The following is a 16,891-nucleotide window of genomic DNA, read 5'->3' as shown; positions in this document are numbered from 1 at the left end:
CCGTTCCTGCTTCTTGTTGCATGCATACTTCTGCATCTATCAAAACACTGGAATAGTCTGGGTGCCATTCTACTTAGGAAGCTCTTTATGTCAGGCAACGTTCTACACAGTTTAGCCAATTTTAACAATGTTGGCATAACCCTCACTCTTCACTTAAGTAGCTTCCAATGTGGAATGAGTTACTGGTTCCATTTCTCATAGTTCTTCTTTTTCTTTGGCGATCACTCATAGCCGAGTAAGATTGTCTTCCATAAACATGATTTTAACAATGGGTCCGTGACTGTGGAAACCAATTCTGGATCTACACGTCCTTCCACAGTGGGGACATTTGTTTCCAGGCGGGAGTTGATCACGGTGTGGATTTGCCAAGCGTGCCTTCCTCTTAGCATGTTTCTGCCTTGTATCCTGAGATCGAGTTTCTTCAAAGCCCATGACACCTTTGGTAAAGGCTGTTCTCCAACTGGAGTGCTCGCAGACCAGTGTTTGCCAGTTGTCAATGTTTATACTACATTTTTAAAGATTTGCCTTGAGGCAGTCTTTAAACCTCTTTTGTTGACCACCAGCATTACGCTTTCCATTTTTAAGTTCGGAATAGAGTAGTTTCTCTATTTCTCATAGTTACCAAATATGGAGAAACAGCCTTTGGCCTGATTCATGTGCTACCGGTACTTCGGTTGCTTGATTTGGCTTGTTTTCTTCTGCCTGAAGTGGCACAGGCACTGGCTGATGGAAGCGTTTGGGGGGGGTGGTGGAGGAGAGGAGCAAGCAAGCAGCAGTGGTAAATAAACTATTAAGGAAGGAAATACTTTCTCCTGTCTACAGGGTAAAATGATGCCACCCTCTTCATCCCGCTCTATCCCATTGGCTTCGTGGTAAAGCCAGTCCTGCCAGGCAGTGTTTAATTTGGCTGCTTTGCACAATATTTTGCATTGCCCAGGCAAGGCTGCTGTTAACAGGAATGGTTTATTCAGTCCAAGAGGCAATCTCTATAAATCTACAGTTAATATGCAAGGCAGGTGGAAGCATGAACAGACTTCCATAGAAAGGCTGCTGGGATTTGGAGGGAAGCAGGGATTAAGTGGGGGCCACATCCATTGTTGTTGTATTGTTCATTGCCACTTGGAAATTAGTTATTTTTGCAGTTTTCTCAAGACAAATGCTTTCGGCTTCCAGACCAGGCTGTGCAACCTTTCTGCTGTCCTCAGCAAACAAACACAGCACTTTCTCAATTTGCAGTGCTTAAAATTAAGTTTTTTCTATAGTGTGTAAATCGTGACTTACTGGATTTTGAGAAGCTCCTGGTAACAATAAATTTTATGTAGACCCTTCCCTTCTTCCACTTCAAAACAAAACAACATTCAGACTGGCACTTCTGTTTATGCAACTGCTTCTGATACTCCACACCACATCCTGTGAATCTTATTGCTGTTTGCACTCCATTTCCTGAATTTTTTATTCTTTCAAAAGCTTGTACCTCATTAAAGAGGTACAAGCTGGGGCTGTCCATGTGAAGCACCTTGGAGATTTGGATCTGAACTATACTGCTGCATGTTCTTTTCCAATGAGGCTGAATATGGGACTTTTGCCAGATAAAATGAAATTTATCACACCTGGTAGGGACAGGAACTAAGTGAAGAGCAGCACTGATGAGCCGCTAAACTCATCAGGCTGAACTGTACCCTAAGACATTATCCTGGAATGAGGAAGCATGCTGTGCAATAATTGAAGTGCAGAAATCAGTTGCTTGTAACAAGGAGCTTTAATAATTAAAATAATTATTATTTCTTGCTCTTCACTTAATTCTTTACCAGTTTCCAGAATTTTCATTGGCTGGATGAATACCGTGTTTCCCCTTTTTTAAGCCGTAGTCATAAAGTAAGCCATGGCAGGATTTTTAAGATTTTTAAAATATAAGACATACCCCGAAAATAAGACATAGGTCTACCTGCAGGGTCGGCGCCCAGCAGCGAAGGTGGGAACGGGGCCGAGGACGCCTCTGGCCAAAAGTTATGGGGGGGTGTCGAGAAGTTCCATTTGGCGGGGGGGGGAGTTGGAGGGAGGGAGGCACTGCTGACTGGGCTTGTTGCTTCTGTTTTCTTTTCACGTTGTTTGTTCCTGTAAAATGGCAACCCCTGGGCCAAAGCAATTGATCCTCGCCTATGTTGCTTCCCAGGGTGGTGGGAGGGGGGAAAGAAAGAGGGCAAAGATGTCGGCGGGGAGAGAAAACGCGTGAGTCCTCTCCCTTTCTTTCCTGCTTAGCCAGCTTGTGGGCAGGCCGAAGCAATCGAGCCAACGTCTCTAATAACAGAAGCTGTTCTGTCATTAGAGACGTCGGCTCGATTGCTTCGGCCTGCCCACAAGCTGGCTAAGCAGGAAAGAAAGGGAGAGGACTCACGCGTTTTCTCTCCCCGCCGACATCTTTCCCCTCTTTCTTTCCCACCACCCTGGGAAGCTTCCAGGCTGCTTACCGTACTTGATCCGGCGGCCTGCCGGGTCAGCACTGATCAGCGCTGCACAGAGCACCAGATCGAGGATCCGGTCTGCAGAGTCAGCGCTCAGCAGCGCCGTGCTGGATTGAGGAGGCGATGCTCCGTGCGGCGTTGCTGGGCGCTAACTCTGCAGACCGGATCCTTGATCCGGTGCTCCGCGCGGCGCAGCAATAGCCAAGCGCAGCGCGCCGAGCCGGCCAGCACCCTCACCCTCGCCACTGCTGCGGGCACAGGCACGGGCATGTCCCCCACCGGCGCCAGCCTCAGCAGCAACGCCAGCAGCGATGCCTGCATGGTGCAGCTCAGCCCCACGGCAGCCCCTGCGCTCCCGCTCCAGCCACCTGCGTGAGCCATGCTCTACGGCCTCGGCCCCCCGCTCAGCACCGCCAGCAGGTCCACCGCAACGTCGGGGGAGGAGGGGAGGAGGGACTTTTCTGCCTATGCCATCCGTTCTCGGCTTGGTTTGCTTAGCGTCGCCTTTGTCATATGCCACCATTGTCGATGATGTCCTCCGGTTTCACAGAATTGTGGAATTGGAAGGGACCGCGAAGGCCCTGCTATGGAGGACTATTGTGCCTCCAACTCCCCCCTGCCAAATGGAACTTCCCGACACGCCCCCCTTAAACTTTGGTCAGAGGCGTCCTCCTTGCTGTGCACCCTGAGCTAGCGGGACCCAGCAGCAGCAATGCTGGCCGCGGTAAGAAGGGGTACTTACAGTAATATTTTTTTTAAAAAAAGACACCCCCCGAAAATAAGCCATAGGCGTATTTTCTTGAGTAAAATTAATATAAGACGGTGTCTTAAAATGTGGGAAACACGGTAGTCAGATTCCAGCCCCATTGTCTTGGGGTAATTTATATTTTTTAAAATGCAGAAATTTAATGAAGTTTATTGTAGTTATATGCATTCAGCAATACACACAAAATAATTTTATTTTTACCTTTTCAAAATTAGCTATGAGTTTAGTTTCTAGGAAAAGAAAAAAAGTATACAGTCTCAAGACATGGAAAGAATCACAGCTATGGTTTTTTTTATGTAAATAATACAGAGACAGATAACTATCTACAGTACACAGGAATTTATTTGTGGCTTGGTGGTTCAGTGCAGGACCCTGTTTGAATCCAGCCACACATTTGAGATCAACAGAAATCCTCTTGCACATCCCTTTGCTTTGTGGGGCAGGGAAGTTATGCATGCTCTGGTATTTTCAGTAGTGGCACCTGCATTACTTGGTTCCCTCTATCGTTTAGCAGAAGCCCCTTAGATATTTTTATATAGTGGTATATAGCAGCGTTTCTCAACCGCTGTTGACGCTGGCTGGTGTGCCGCGACGTGCGGCGACGAGAAGGGCGATTTGCATTGTCACGTGCCTGGCGGCCGCCAATAAACAACACTGACCCGCCGGAAAGCAATATTTCTCCTCCTCTTTCCCAAAGCTCAGTGCAAACGAGCCTGGCGGCTGCCAATACAAAAATCGCTGACCCGCCGGAAAGCAATATTTCTCCTCCTCTTTCCAAAAGCTCAGTGTAAACGAGCCTGGCGGTCGTCAATACGCAGCGCTAACCTGCCGGAAAGCAATATTTGGCAAGTGTTTCTTACAGTCATAATTACAATATAGGGCGGCACAGAGTTAAATTTTTAAACTTTTTTAATGGTGGTGTGCCTCGTGATTTTTTTCACGGAACAAGTGTGCCGTGGCCCAAAAAAGGCTGAGAAACACTGGTATATAGTATTTTATAAATAAACTAGTGTATTTCAGCCCGTTCAATAACGGGCGCTAGAACATCCCGGGCTTGCGCAGCGCTTCTCTGACCCTGGGACCTGTCCTTGCTGTTGGCGATGGGACCCTTGGTCTGACCTAGTGCAGCAGTTCTTGTGTTCCTAGGCAGCAATGATTTCTAGAAGAGTTTCACCAGAAGTGCGAGGGCAGCTGTGCCATTAAAGATCAAGGGATCATTGATAGCCCCACCAGGTTTGGGGGCTCTTGCATTAGCTCAGCATTACATTAGCAATTTATTTCAAATTATAAATTCATTATAGTGAGAGAAGAACAGAGTGTGGGACACATTTAGAGGAGGAGTTCTTTGCATAATTTGCCTCCTGTAATGTGCAACTTTATTCTTGGATGCCAAAACCCATGATTGCAACGTGGTGGATTTTTTTTTTTAAAGCAAACTCTTTTATTTTCCAATATGTACTGTATGAATACAAAATACAAAAAAAAGAAATACAAAAACTTTCCAACCGAAATACAGAGTCAACTTATAAAATAAATGGGCGCTAGAACATTCAGCCTTTTTCGGTGGCAGCGGCGCGTGGGGGGCTTTTATTCCTTGTCTAATTGATTGTTCCTTCCCCCCTCCCTTTGATCCTCAATTTATCCCTAATTTTCTCCCCCCCCCCCCGTTCCCAAACCCGAAGCCAAAGTCCCCCCTTTTTTTACCTTTACAGCCCGGGCTCAGCTGGGGGGTGCGGGGGGTATTTCTACCCCCTCCGAAGCTTGTGTTTGGAGTGCGGATCCCTCCCCACCCTGTTTTCGCGCACTTTTTGCGCCTGTCGTTTGGTTCCTAATTTTCCCCCGTCAATAGCGCTGCTGCTGCCAGGGCCCAGTGGCCGAATTCTGGCTCCTGGATGGTCCGGGCGGCTGCTCCGGGGTGTGCGCCCAGTTTTTCGGGGTAGTGGTGGTGGCGGCGGCTCCCGTTACTTTTGTTGGCCTCCGCGGCTGTTTTTCAGTCACCTGCTGCATCCGGGAGGGAGCTTTGCCGTCTGGGGGGCTTGCGCCCACCCCGGCGCTTTCTGAGGGTCCCACGGTTGGCGCTGAGCATTCGGTGGCCTCCCCGCGCCTTTCCTGGCCGTTCCAGCCCAGCGGGGGTCTCCCGGTTGCTTGCGCTGTTTGGGCCTCAATTTCGGGCCTGTTAGTGAGGAGAAGCCGGGGCCTCGATTTTTTGGTCATCCCGGCTTCCTCCTCAGGCCCTTGGGCACGTTGAGAGAGGGCCTGCCCTGCTTAGGGGCCTTGCTGCCTGCTCCTGCCTTCCACCTGGTGGCCTCTGTTTTAACTGCTTATTGAGCCAGTGCAGGGCAGAGGGGTGGGGAGAGCGTGTGTGTGTGTGTGCGTGCAGTCTCTGCGTCCAATCCCTGTGTCCCTGGGGCTCATGCTCAGTAGCGCAGAAAACGGGACACAGGGAATCTGGATGCAGAGACATAGGGACTTTATTATATAGGATATGGGGCAGAAGGTAAAGAAGGTAATGCTGTTTGAACACAGCAGCTTATATAGGTTGATAATACTGTCTTCCTGCCTTTCTCTGAGTTTTGTTGCTTTTTTAGCCAATGAGAATGCTGTTTATTGCATTCCAATTTATGTTTTATTGGTTTGTGGATTTTTAGAGGATTGTAAACTGCTCTGGGGACTGCTTTGATTGAAGATTCAGGATAAAAGCTATTTAATAAGATAACCTTAGTCACATATAATATTGTAAATGATAATTTACAGGAAAATGCAGTAAGATTAGAGTTCAAAGCAGAGCCCTCAAAGTAATCTGTGATGTTGGTCAAATCAAATCAAATTTTTTATTGCATTAGCCGGTTGGCCATAGCACATAAAACATTAAAATAATAACAATAATAATAATAATAGTGGTAAAAAGGGACCCCTGACCATTAGGTCCAGTCGTGACCGACTTTGAGGTTGCGGCGCTCATCTTGCATTATTGGCCGAAGGAGCCGGCGCATAGCTTCCAGGTCATGTGGCCAGCATGACAAAGCCGCTTCTGGCAAACCAGAGCAGCACATGGAAACGCTGTTTACCTTCCCGCTGTAGCGGTTCCTATTTATCTACTTGCATTTTGACGTGCTTTCGAACTGCTAGGTTGGCAGGAGCTGGGACCGAGCAACAGGAGCTCACCCCGTCACAGGGATTTGAACTGCCGACCTTCTGATCAGCAAGCCCTAGGCTCAGTGGTTTAACCCACAGCGCCACCTGGGTAACCTACCGCTATTATACAGAACATGTATCAAACACTTACAAAACATTGGATATAAAAACATGTGATATAAAACAGAATTTGGTAAAAACTAGGATGATCATGTGTGTTTTGTCCACTGGGGAATGTTTAATGAAATCTGCGTCTAGAGAAAATTAGCCAGTCGAGAGAGCTCTGAGTTTCAGGGCCTGAAAGATATAAATGGCCATGTGGAGTTGGTATATCTGATTTATAGGCAAAAACTGTGGGTCCTCTTGTGGACCCCAGCCCCCTGAGGTCAGTCAGGTGGCAGCCAAAGGGGGCCCTTTCCTTGGAACCTTCTAAGCGTGTTTGCTTTGTGTTTTTTGCCTTTGTTGTTTTTAAGTGCCAGATTGTCCTGTTCCCTCACACTTCATCTGCTTGCTTATTGCTGTGGTTTGCCGTTCTTTAAATATCATGTTATAAGCAATCTTTTTTTTGTGGCTAGATTTATTGTGGCTAGGGGCCTCAAAAGCCAGCAGTGGTCTGGGCCTCCCCAGGCCTCTATTCAACCATCAACATTAGGTGGTTAGGGTTATGCTCACAGTTATGAAAATTGTAGAAAAAAGCTCTCAGATTACTTTTTTTATTTATAGTAGACAGCAGCCACTCTAAGGAACTAGGTTTGGGTAAACAAAAGAAGGTAAAACAATATAGCTTTTTAAAAATCAAAATTGGTATTTGGGTTTTCTTTGGTATAATATTGTACATCAGTATGCCCAGGAAAATGTTTTTGTAATCATGATAGATGTTTTTAATGATGGGGTTAAGAAAAATGATTACCCTTCCATTTTTATCAAGTTCACTATACAGGTTTTTCTTTTGTTTAACTATATCCCTATCCTGCCTTGCTCTGCTACATACCTAGCCTCCACAACAGACCCCAAGAATGGTATGTTTCAGGGCAAACTCCCTTCTAGTTTGTTTCCAGGTCAAGATTAGCCTCTTTCTGTCTTATTGACTATGCTTTTGTCTGTTTTGATAGCTCACGGTTTCTTTCAATTTCAGTTACTGCATACAAGGGTTAAAGCTCATATATGTCTTACAGGAATAAAAAACAGAATTCTCTTCTCTGTTGTTGTCTAGATTAGAAGCTCCAATTCTAAATATCTGTAGCAGCTCAATTGGCCACAATCTAGCCTAGAATGGTCTCCTTGAGCCAACAAATTTTGAGCACACCTAAGTCAGTGCTATGATTTGTAACAGTCTGACAATCGGTATACCTATTTTTAACTAGTATTTGTGGCACAGCACAATATCGGTCGGTCAGACAACACACTTGAACAGCAATTAGAATATTTTCTGATTTTTTAATATAAATCATGTTGAACATTGTATCAATGTATTAAACTGAATAAAGTAATCTTCAGATTATCTTTATCCAGGGATTAGTAGTTTCCCAGCTACCACTGATCTCTTTTCAAAGTATTATAATATCATTATTAATGGTTATGCTGGCTGGGGCTGATGGGAGTTGTAGTCCAAAAATCCAGGAGAACACCTGGCTGTGGATAGCTGAACTAGCCATTTGAAGAGTGTCTTAATAATTTATTATTTTTCATAATTTAACCTCTTTCTTAACACTAGAAAACTTAACATTAACTATGCATGCTATGAAGTTCTGTCTATCCTGAATTTTTCAATACTGTGCTCAAAAACTGCTCTTTATCTACTTCACGTTTAACATAACCTTTTCTCTTCAGCCCCCAAAGCATTTTCAGCACCTTTTTCAGTTCAACGATATCCTTTTTTAGGTATGGCAGGCAGAACTTGAACATAGTATTTGTATAGTATTTGTATAGTATTATGATATAGGCCAGAAGCGGCTTTGTCATGCTGGCCACATGACCTGGAAGCTATACGCCGGCTCCCTCGGCCAATAATGCGAGATGAGCGCGCAACCCCAGAGTCGGTCACGACTGGACCTAATGGTCAGGGGTCCCTTTACCCTTTATGATATAGGCAGTTTTATTTTCAAGCCCTTTCTAGGGATTCCCAACATGGGATTCTAATTTTCATAGCTGCTGCACACTGGGTTAGCATTTTCATTGATCTAGTTCCCCTAAGCCCAGTATCTCTTTCCTAGGCAGTCACCAATTAGCATAATTGTGGAGTGGTGTTTTTTTTAACCTTATCATGTGTTACTTTATACTTGCTCCCCGCCCCCCCATGTAACTTCTTACATAGAATCCACATTTGCCATTTAATGACACTGCATCAAGGATTGTGGATAAGGTCTTCCCTTAACCACAACCTGTAACCCAAAAACATGGTTAAGGAGGAGAGCTCTTATCACAGTTGTGGGTCTGTACAACACGCTGAGCCAAACCTTGGCTTGGCTGCCACCCATCATTGACCTAAAAAGACCAGGGAGGAGCAAAATCTACTCCTCGCAAGCCAGCATGTTTGCACTAAGCCATGGTTTGGCTTAGTGTGACATGCAGATGTGGCTGACATGCTGCAAAATGCACAGACCTGCCCCCATTGCATCCAGTTTGACCTTTATTATTGAATGTTGCTGTTCTTTAATTTGGTTTCTTATTTGCAAAAAGGGATGGAAGATACTCAGTAGTTACATCCCTGTGAAATAACATACACTTATTGTCCAAGGATAAACAAGGGCTCTGGATGATAAATGAAGGGCACAGAGAAAAGTGGAATGGGGAACTCCCCATTTTACAGCCCGTAAGCCCCTTCTGCTGAAGATTAACAGATGTCCATCTGGCAGCTCTCATGTATCCATTTGTTCATAGCTTTTTTGGTGGGGGGGGAGAGTCGGGGATTAAGTGAAACTAGGAATCCCTTCCATTAGTAATTGGTCTTTAAAAAGTCACTGCATGGTATCCTGCCATTTACATAAAGCATAAATACCTGTGGGAAGAGGGGTGAATCAAACAGGAGCCTTTTACAGGAACTATGCTGAGGAATTGGCTGTTCGGTATAGAAGATGCTGTGTTGTATGTGTGCTAATGCAGTGTGTTCAGATAGATTATGTGATTATTCAGAGTGTACATACATACTGGGTATGGATGGAAGAAAATAAAAAATGCAGCCCATAGTGAGTCAGCTAAAAATCATAATTGAACAGAGGGTGCATTTTATCCTTGCCCATTTGCAGCTCTTCCTGTCACTTTGTGGCAACACAGTTGTGTCTCAAACTGAAACTACCGTACATTGATGTGGTGGTGCAAATAACCCTGTACCTGTGATTGTTGAGATGGCACACCTTAGCCAGTAAACTTACAGGTAATGTAGCTGCACTAACACCACACAAAAAGGAGTATGTTTGAGATATGGCTACAATAAATGTACCTAGATATTTTATAGAGACTTTCAGTTAAAACACCACTCACTCAATCTCTCTCTCAAAGTTTTTCCATTTAAATAGAACTAGTTGTATTGTCTGGACACAAGGGTATTCAAAAACCTTCAGAATTGCAGGTGTTTGAGTGGTCTGTTACATTTCATTTCTATGAAGTTAACTTACAACATCAAGTTACTGTTTGCTTTAAGCATATGATGAGATTGATGTCAAGTAATAGTTAAAATATATAATTTTCTCTGTATTGGCAGGCCATATGCTCATCAATTATTTCCAATTCTCATGTCATACTTACGCATTTGTTTTAACTAATCCATAGGGAACTAAGGAAACGAAAGTCAAATGGTCTGTGCAGAGAACATCCTAAAATAGATCCATGCCAGCTTCCCAGCAATGATGGCATTGCTGTTTGCCCCATTTTATGGCTTATAAGACTAAAAAGGAGAACGAAGTGTTGCACAGATTTCCTCCCAGAAAGAGGTTTAAATTTCCATAAAAACATATTTTAAAAGTGTCCAGTAGCACCTTAGAGACCAAGTAAGTTTATTCTTGGTATGAGCTTTCGTGTGCATGCACGTTTCTTCAGATGCACGTGTATTTTTCTACTGCGTCAGACCAACACAGCTATCTACCTGAATCTAAATTTCCATATACTGTGAAATCCATTTCTATCATTAATTTAAAAATGACAAAACAAATGCATTTGTTTTCATTTTCTTTCTTTTAATTTTAGGAACAGGTTCCAGTTCCAGTTTACCATCCAACTCCCAGCCAGACCCGCCTAGCAACCCAGCTTACAGAAGAGGAACAAATTAGGATAGCGCAACGAATAGGCCTTATACAGCACCTGCCGAAAGGAGTCTATGATCCAGGAAGGGATGGTTCTGAGAAAAAGATCAGAGAGTAAGTGCCATTTTTTGTGGTAACATTATTTAAGTAATTGCTTTTAGTGTAGCTATTTCATGTATTAACATATCAGTTTTTATCAGTGCGTAAGTTGCATCTCATCAGAAAAATTGTTGCAAAGAAGAAATTAATTTTCTGATGTGAAAACATCAGAAAAATCCATAAAATATGATAGAATAAAAATCTCATAGATCAGATAAAGTTAAGCAGATCCACCACAGGCTTTGCTAACTAAGAATTATCTTGCAGTGATAAGGAACCACAAAGATGTTCATGCTATTAGGGGAAGGTTGTGCCACTACTGAGAACACCCATATTCTCTGTCTTCAGAACCTCCAGACAGTAATTTATTGTGGAATTAGTGCTGCTCATGCATGCTAGTTTTTTCATGCACTCCACGTGACACTAATATCAAAACAATCCCAGCCCATACTCCTCTCACTTTATAAACTGGATTTTCACCACCACAGAAAATAATGTAAGTATAAATAACCCATTATACTTCTGCAGGCACTAATGGTGTAGATCAGGCATCCCCAAACTGCAGCCCTCCAGATGTTTTGGCCTACAACCCCCATGATCCCTAGCTAACAAGACCAGTGGTCGGGGAAGATGGGAATTGTAGTCCAAAACATCTGGAGGGCCGAAGTTTGGGGATGCCTGGTGTAGATGCTTGTTAGTGCATTTTTTGGATGGGTGATTTCTTACATATGAAATGCTGTTTCAATAAGTGTAATTCCAGACCCCTATTTCTGTTTACCCCAAACCTGAGCACAAGCTAGCCACCCAGAGAATTTGAGTGTAGCTGTTTTCATCAGCTGCTGTAAGCTAGAGGTTTCAACAACCTGATGAGGAGGAACATTTGCAGTATTGCCTCAGACTGCATATAGAATCACTCTTATTTCTTCCCCGCCTAACCAGAGATCTTGCACAAGACTTCAGTAAAACATTTTTTACCCAACTCCTCCATTCTGCCTTCTGTGAAATAAGGCTGGCAATATTTGCTCTTAAACACTACTCAGAAATTTGGAGCAATGTGCAACCGCAGCCTTCTGTGCCCCATCTCACACTATTAGATGGTCCCCCAGCAATCTTGCTTATGTAAAATCTGGATCCAAAACCAGTAACCCTAATCCAGTTGCTGATTTCAGAGGGGCTCCTGGTGAAGTGGGGTGGTGGGTGGTACATAGCTGTCACAGCTGAGTGGTGACTGAAGAGGATGGACAACCTAGTGGATACTGTGAGCCAGTCCTCCACACAGCAGTCATGATTTTTTTCTAATTCACAGTGGATTAATTAAGAAACTGGGTTGCCCTCTCTGGTTGCAAAAAGATACTCCTAATTAACAGTTCCAACATTGCCTGCTGATTTCTGAAGGTGGGCCTATAGGGAAGGTCATATCAAGTGAATATAGTAGTAAGTTTGTTTCCAGGAAGACCTCCCTCTGCTACCAAGAAACTTCATATGGCAGCAAGCAGTTTCCCTCCACATGTCTCCTTCACACCTGTACAGCTCAGTGCTCCTAGTAATTGGATATACTCTTTCTGTAATGGCACTACAAAGCAAACACACTTATAAGAAAAAAACTCATGCTGTGGGGTCTTTCTAGACTGAATTTGAGTTATATTTTGCTTTCCTTCATGGCTCAAAGCAGCTTGCAACTTTAAGGTATTACCATAGAAAATGATTCCAGAGTAAGCTACAAAGGAATCACATTAAATTTTGGACCACCGGAGGGGGGGGAATCAAGAGTTGTATCTAGCATTGCCTGTGCAGAGTTGCCCTCATGTAATGGAGCTTCTTTCTGCACCCCACCCTCAACATCTCCTGAGCTTCCTCCCACCTTCTGGAGCAGAGGGTGTGTGGAGGTTGCAAGGGAAAGTTCTGTAAGACAAGCAGAAGTCTGCTCTGTTAGTGGAACAACAGTGTTGATATGGCCCAAAATCTACAGCAGGCATCCCCAAACTGCGGCCCTCCAGATGTTTTGGCCTACAACTCCAATGATCCCTAGCTAACAGGACCAGTGGTCGGTGAAGATGGGAATTGTAGTCCAAAACATCTGGAGGGCCGAAGTTTGGGGATGCCTGATCTACAGGATGGAAATACCTTCCTTAAGGCCAACCAAGACGACTAAATAGTGATCAAGTTTCTGAGTTCTGTATAGCATTTCATGATGCTGAATGTTAAGCAGAAAAAGGGAGTAAGAAAAAAGTTGGCATGATAATATTGCCATGGAATTTGCAGTTATAACAGGCTTAGAGTTCTGCTGACTTATCTGGATTAGCCTCTCCTAACTGATTTCAGGTTACATCAGTGGTTACTTTGGGGGGGGGAAGGAATGTCCATGACTGTTAGGTTCAAGACCTTTTATTTTCAAAAAATAGTTCTGTCTCCAACATTAGGCATAACACATACATGTTTCTTGTGAGATAAAACGTAGAAGTAAAAAAGAGAAACAAAATAAGTTTTATATTAAAACTATAGATTAATTTTAGGTGCTGCATCAGATATACGCAAGTGCAGTTTCCGTTCACTTATTCTTTTACATAGCAACTTGTGGGTATGAAATCCCTGCAAAAGGTATAGTTCTATAAGCAAACATAGGAATCAATAATAGTAAAACCAAAGAATATTCAAAATTATTTAGGAAAGTTTTACATCTCTAAATTATAAATGTTAACAAGTTTTGGCTAATCTATTTGTTTTAGTGGATGGGTGCTTCAGCAACAAGCATTTCCCCATATGTTTTGGTGAGAGGTGGGCAGGTTAATATTTCAACTAAGTTCAGATTCTCTCCATCTTGTTTCATTTTTTCCTTTCTAGATGTGTGATCTGTATGATGGACTTTGTTTACGGGGACCCTATCAGATTCCTGCCATGCATGCATATTTACCACCTGGACTGTATAGATGACTGGTTGATGAGATCTTTCACGTGTCCTTCCTGCATGGAGCCAGTTGATGCAGCACTGTTGTCCTCCTACGAGACTAACTGAGCCAGAGCTTCTCTTCTGACCTGTCAAGGAAACCATCCACTTTAAAGGGGTTTGATCCTTTGCCATCTGCCCAAAGAACCAGGGATTAGGAAACAAAATCATGCACAAAAAAATTCTCATTTCTTAAGAATAAAGAAATATCCTGAATAGCAGACAGAGGGAGGGAGGGAAGGAAGGAAGAAAAACACATTTATAGACTATAGAAAAAGTAGGGAGTTATTTTTATGTAAAGCCTTGATCCAGTGCTTAAAAATAGTTGCTCCTTAAGAAAGCCTGTTAGCACACCCATACAGAATAACTGTGTGAATAATAAAATATGTTAAAAATTAAATTGTGTGGATGCAGCCCACCAGGAAGTTTCCTGTTTAAGCTTCTTTGAGATGAATGACAAGAATATTATTGGGGGGGATGAGTGTGTGTGTGAGAGTGAGCGCTAAAAAGGAGAAAGGGATGCTGGAGTATCCTTTGTCCTAAAGAAAACTGCATTTTTTGTTCAGATTGCTTCACAAGTTCCTGGTATTTGGGTCAATGCTCTATTTACAAAAAAAGCTACATTTTATAACACTGGCACAAAAATAGTTTCAAGCTTGTTTGCACAGTTTTTTTATTCATTGGAAATGGAATCCATTTTGCCTTAGGTCTTCTAAAATAGTGTATTCTTATTTTGGGGCTGGCTCTATGCTTGAAAACCAGTTTATTTATAACATGTTATAAAAGTGCTATATTTTGTTTGCAGTTAGGATTATGTGGACTTTGAGAAGATCTCCTAGCTTGTAAGCAAACTTGAGATGCACTTTTTTATATGAGACATTTTAATGTGACAATATTAAAAGAAAACCAACACAAACCAGTATTTGCCTTTCTAGTGTTTCCTTTCATCATTTTCTTTCTAAACAGAGTGCAGAATTCAAATACTAAAATTGATCTTATATTTATTAAGTTAAAATGGAACATGAAGACAAGATAAAGATTACCCTGCAATCTCAAAAACACAATTTGTTGGGGATGCATTCTTTTAAAAAAGTTTCATCTTGGATCATATAAAAAAATACTGCATCTCTTGTTTTTGTACTATTTAGATTCTCAAGACCATCCTGTGTCTCGGTCTCTGTGTATTAAGTGTACCTTTGGTATTCTTTTGGCTGGCATAGCAGTCTATCAGCAGATATTAAAATATTCTATATTTTATGTTTTATATGCAAAATTCATATTTGGCAAATAATTACATAAAACTGATCAAGTTAGTGATCCTACGGCTGGTAAGGGCTGTTCCATGTATTTACATTTATGAAACTAAAAAGAAAAGTGATGTGCTTGATAGATGCAGTCTTGCAGAGAGGGTAGTTGTAAAAAAAAAAAATCCACTTAGGATGTGGAGTTTTGTTCTCTTAAAACATTCTTTAATATGACCTTTATACTTTTGACTTAAAGCCAATATGTTGAAATGTCTTAGTTTAGCATGAGATGCAGGCACTGTATCAAGGACTGTTCTGATTGTTTTGGCTACAGGATCCGAAGAAACTGTATGTAAACAACTACTGCACTGAAGACTATGTCTACAGTAGAAGCACTGCAGACTGTAAGCATTCACCTAACAAATCCCATCAGTGGAAGCTGTACACAAGGACTTATACAACAGGGCTTTCACCCCTTACCTCGCCCCATGCTTCCTGAAATTGGCTCTGGGGTGTGTGTGTGTGTCAGGAGACCCCCCCCTCCAAGAACAGCATGCGAGGAGAGGGGAGGGGAGGCTTGTTCCATCTGGCAAGCTAAAATGCTTGGGCTGATGGTAAGATCAGAAGAGCACAATGTGGAATTCCTCAATGCTATAGAATAGAGCAGGCATCCCCAAACTTTGGCCCTCCAGATGTTTTGGACTACAATTCCCATCTTCCCCGACCACTGGTCCTGTTAGCTAGGGATCATGGGAGTTGTAGGCCAAAACATCTGGAGGGCCGCAGTTTGGGGATGCCTGGAATAGAGCAATTACATGTAAAATAATTTCTACAAGATTAGTTGGCAAAAGTATCCACTAACCTGTGGAAGATGCTGTATAAGACACTGTAGACTATTTCCATTCAAATGCCTTCCTATCCCATGGTGTGTAGTGGTGTATACACAGCACCTATGCAAGCAGCCTTTCCTATTTGATTTGTTGGAGAAGGCAGACTCGGGCATACGCCAAATTGGCCTTGTAAGTGAAAAGAACAGCGGCTGGGAGGACTTCAGTGTCTGCATCAGAATCGACATACCTGCAAAAGATTGTTGGATTGGGGTGATTGTTAAAAGTGTAAATGGTGCACTGTTGGAAGAAAGCAACTAGCAGTATACAGTCTTGGGTTGATTTGCATTTACTGGTATATTGAAAACCTTTTACAACCCCCCCCCCTTTAATTCAGCTATTCTTAATTACAGGAAGGAAATCTGAGAAAGAAAAATATGAAGTTGTGCAATATTTTCAGTAGTAAATCATACTACCTTTCTTATCATTCCACCTGTTGTTTTCCATATATGTTGATGTCTATCTTGTCAAGTATTATAGCCAGACTTTTCTTCGACAAATGAACACTTTTAAAACACCTTTATCTTGTTCATTGTTGTTTGTTCCCAAGATTTTTTTCAAAAGACAGAGGCAGGGAATGTTATGAGAAAGTGAGTTGTGACTGGTTTTCCCAACTTAATTTCACAAACCACCTACTTTTTATTAAGCTATTTATTAAAATATTAAAGGGTTAGGATTGTAAGAGACTTACACGCTAAATACAGAATTAAGTGCCCTTAAGCGTATAGAGTTGTGCTTACATTTGTGTTGCCTTGTGGCCTTTTACTCAAATACCAAACCAATTTTATATAAATTGATTTTAAACCCTCATAACCTATTCAGTGCTTTTTTTTTCTGGGGGGGACGCAGGGGTATGCATACTCCTAATCTAAGTTTGGCCTCACTAAGGGGCAGTATTTCAACATGAATAGGAAAATGAGAGTACCCCAAAACATTTTTTTATAGAAAAGAAGCACTGGATAGATTTAAGTTTAACTTTTGTTCTAAAACTCTATCATATGATCCTCCGGCTAAAACAAACTGTATTGTAAATATGAGTTGTACATTACATGGAAAGTAAATTATTTTCTTTACATGCCACGTTTCATGGCAAAATATCATTAAAACCACACTGTA

At 42.5% G+C, this 16,891-nt stretch overlaps 1 protein-coding gene across 1 annotated transcript in view; it reads left to right on the top strand.

Moving 5' to 3' along the window:
- Positions 1-16,294, top strand: part of RNF11 (ring finger protein 11) — a 34,200-nt gene extending 17,906 nt beyond the window's left edge. Inside the window, exons 2-3 of the mRNA XM_035121605.3 lie at positions 10,546-10,715; positions 13,542-16,294. Of these exons, the coding sequence (XP_034977496.1) occupies positions 10,546-10,715; positions 13,542-13,713 (342 nt within the window). The 3' untranslated portion in view covers positions 13,714-16,294. The remainder of the gene's footprint in view (positions 1-10,545; positions 10,716-13,541) is intronic.
- The last annotated feature ends 597 nt before the right edge of the window (positions 16,295-16,891 follow it).

This window comes from Zootoca vivipara, chromosome 7 (genome assembly GCF_965207765.1).
Source record: "Zootoca vivipara chromosome 7, rZooViv2.hap1.1, whole genome shotgun sequence".
NCBI lineage: Eukaryota > Metazoa > Chordata > Lepidosauria > Squamata > Lacertidae > Zootoca > Zootoca vivipara.
The sequence above is the reverse complement of the archived record's forward strand: the minus strand, read 5'-3'. Positions and strand labels throughout refer to the sequence as shown.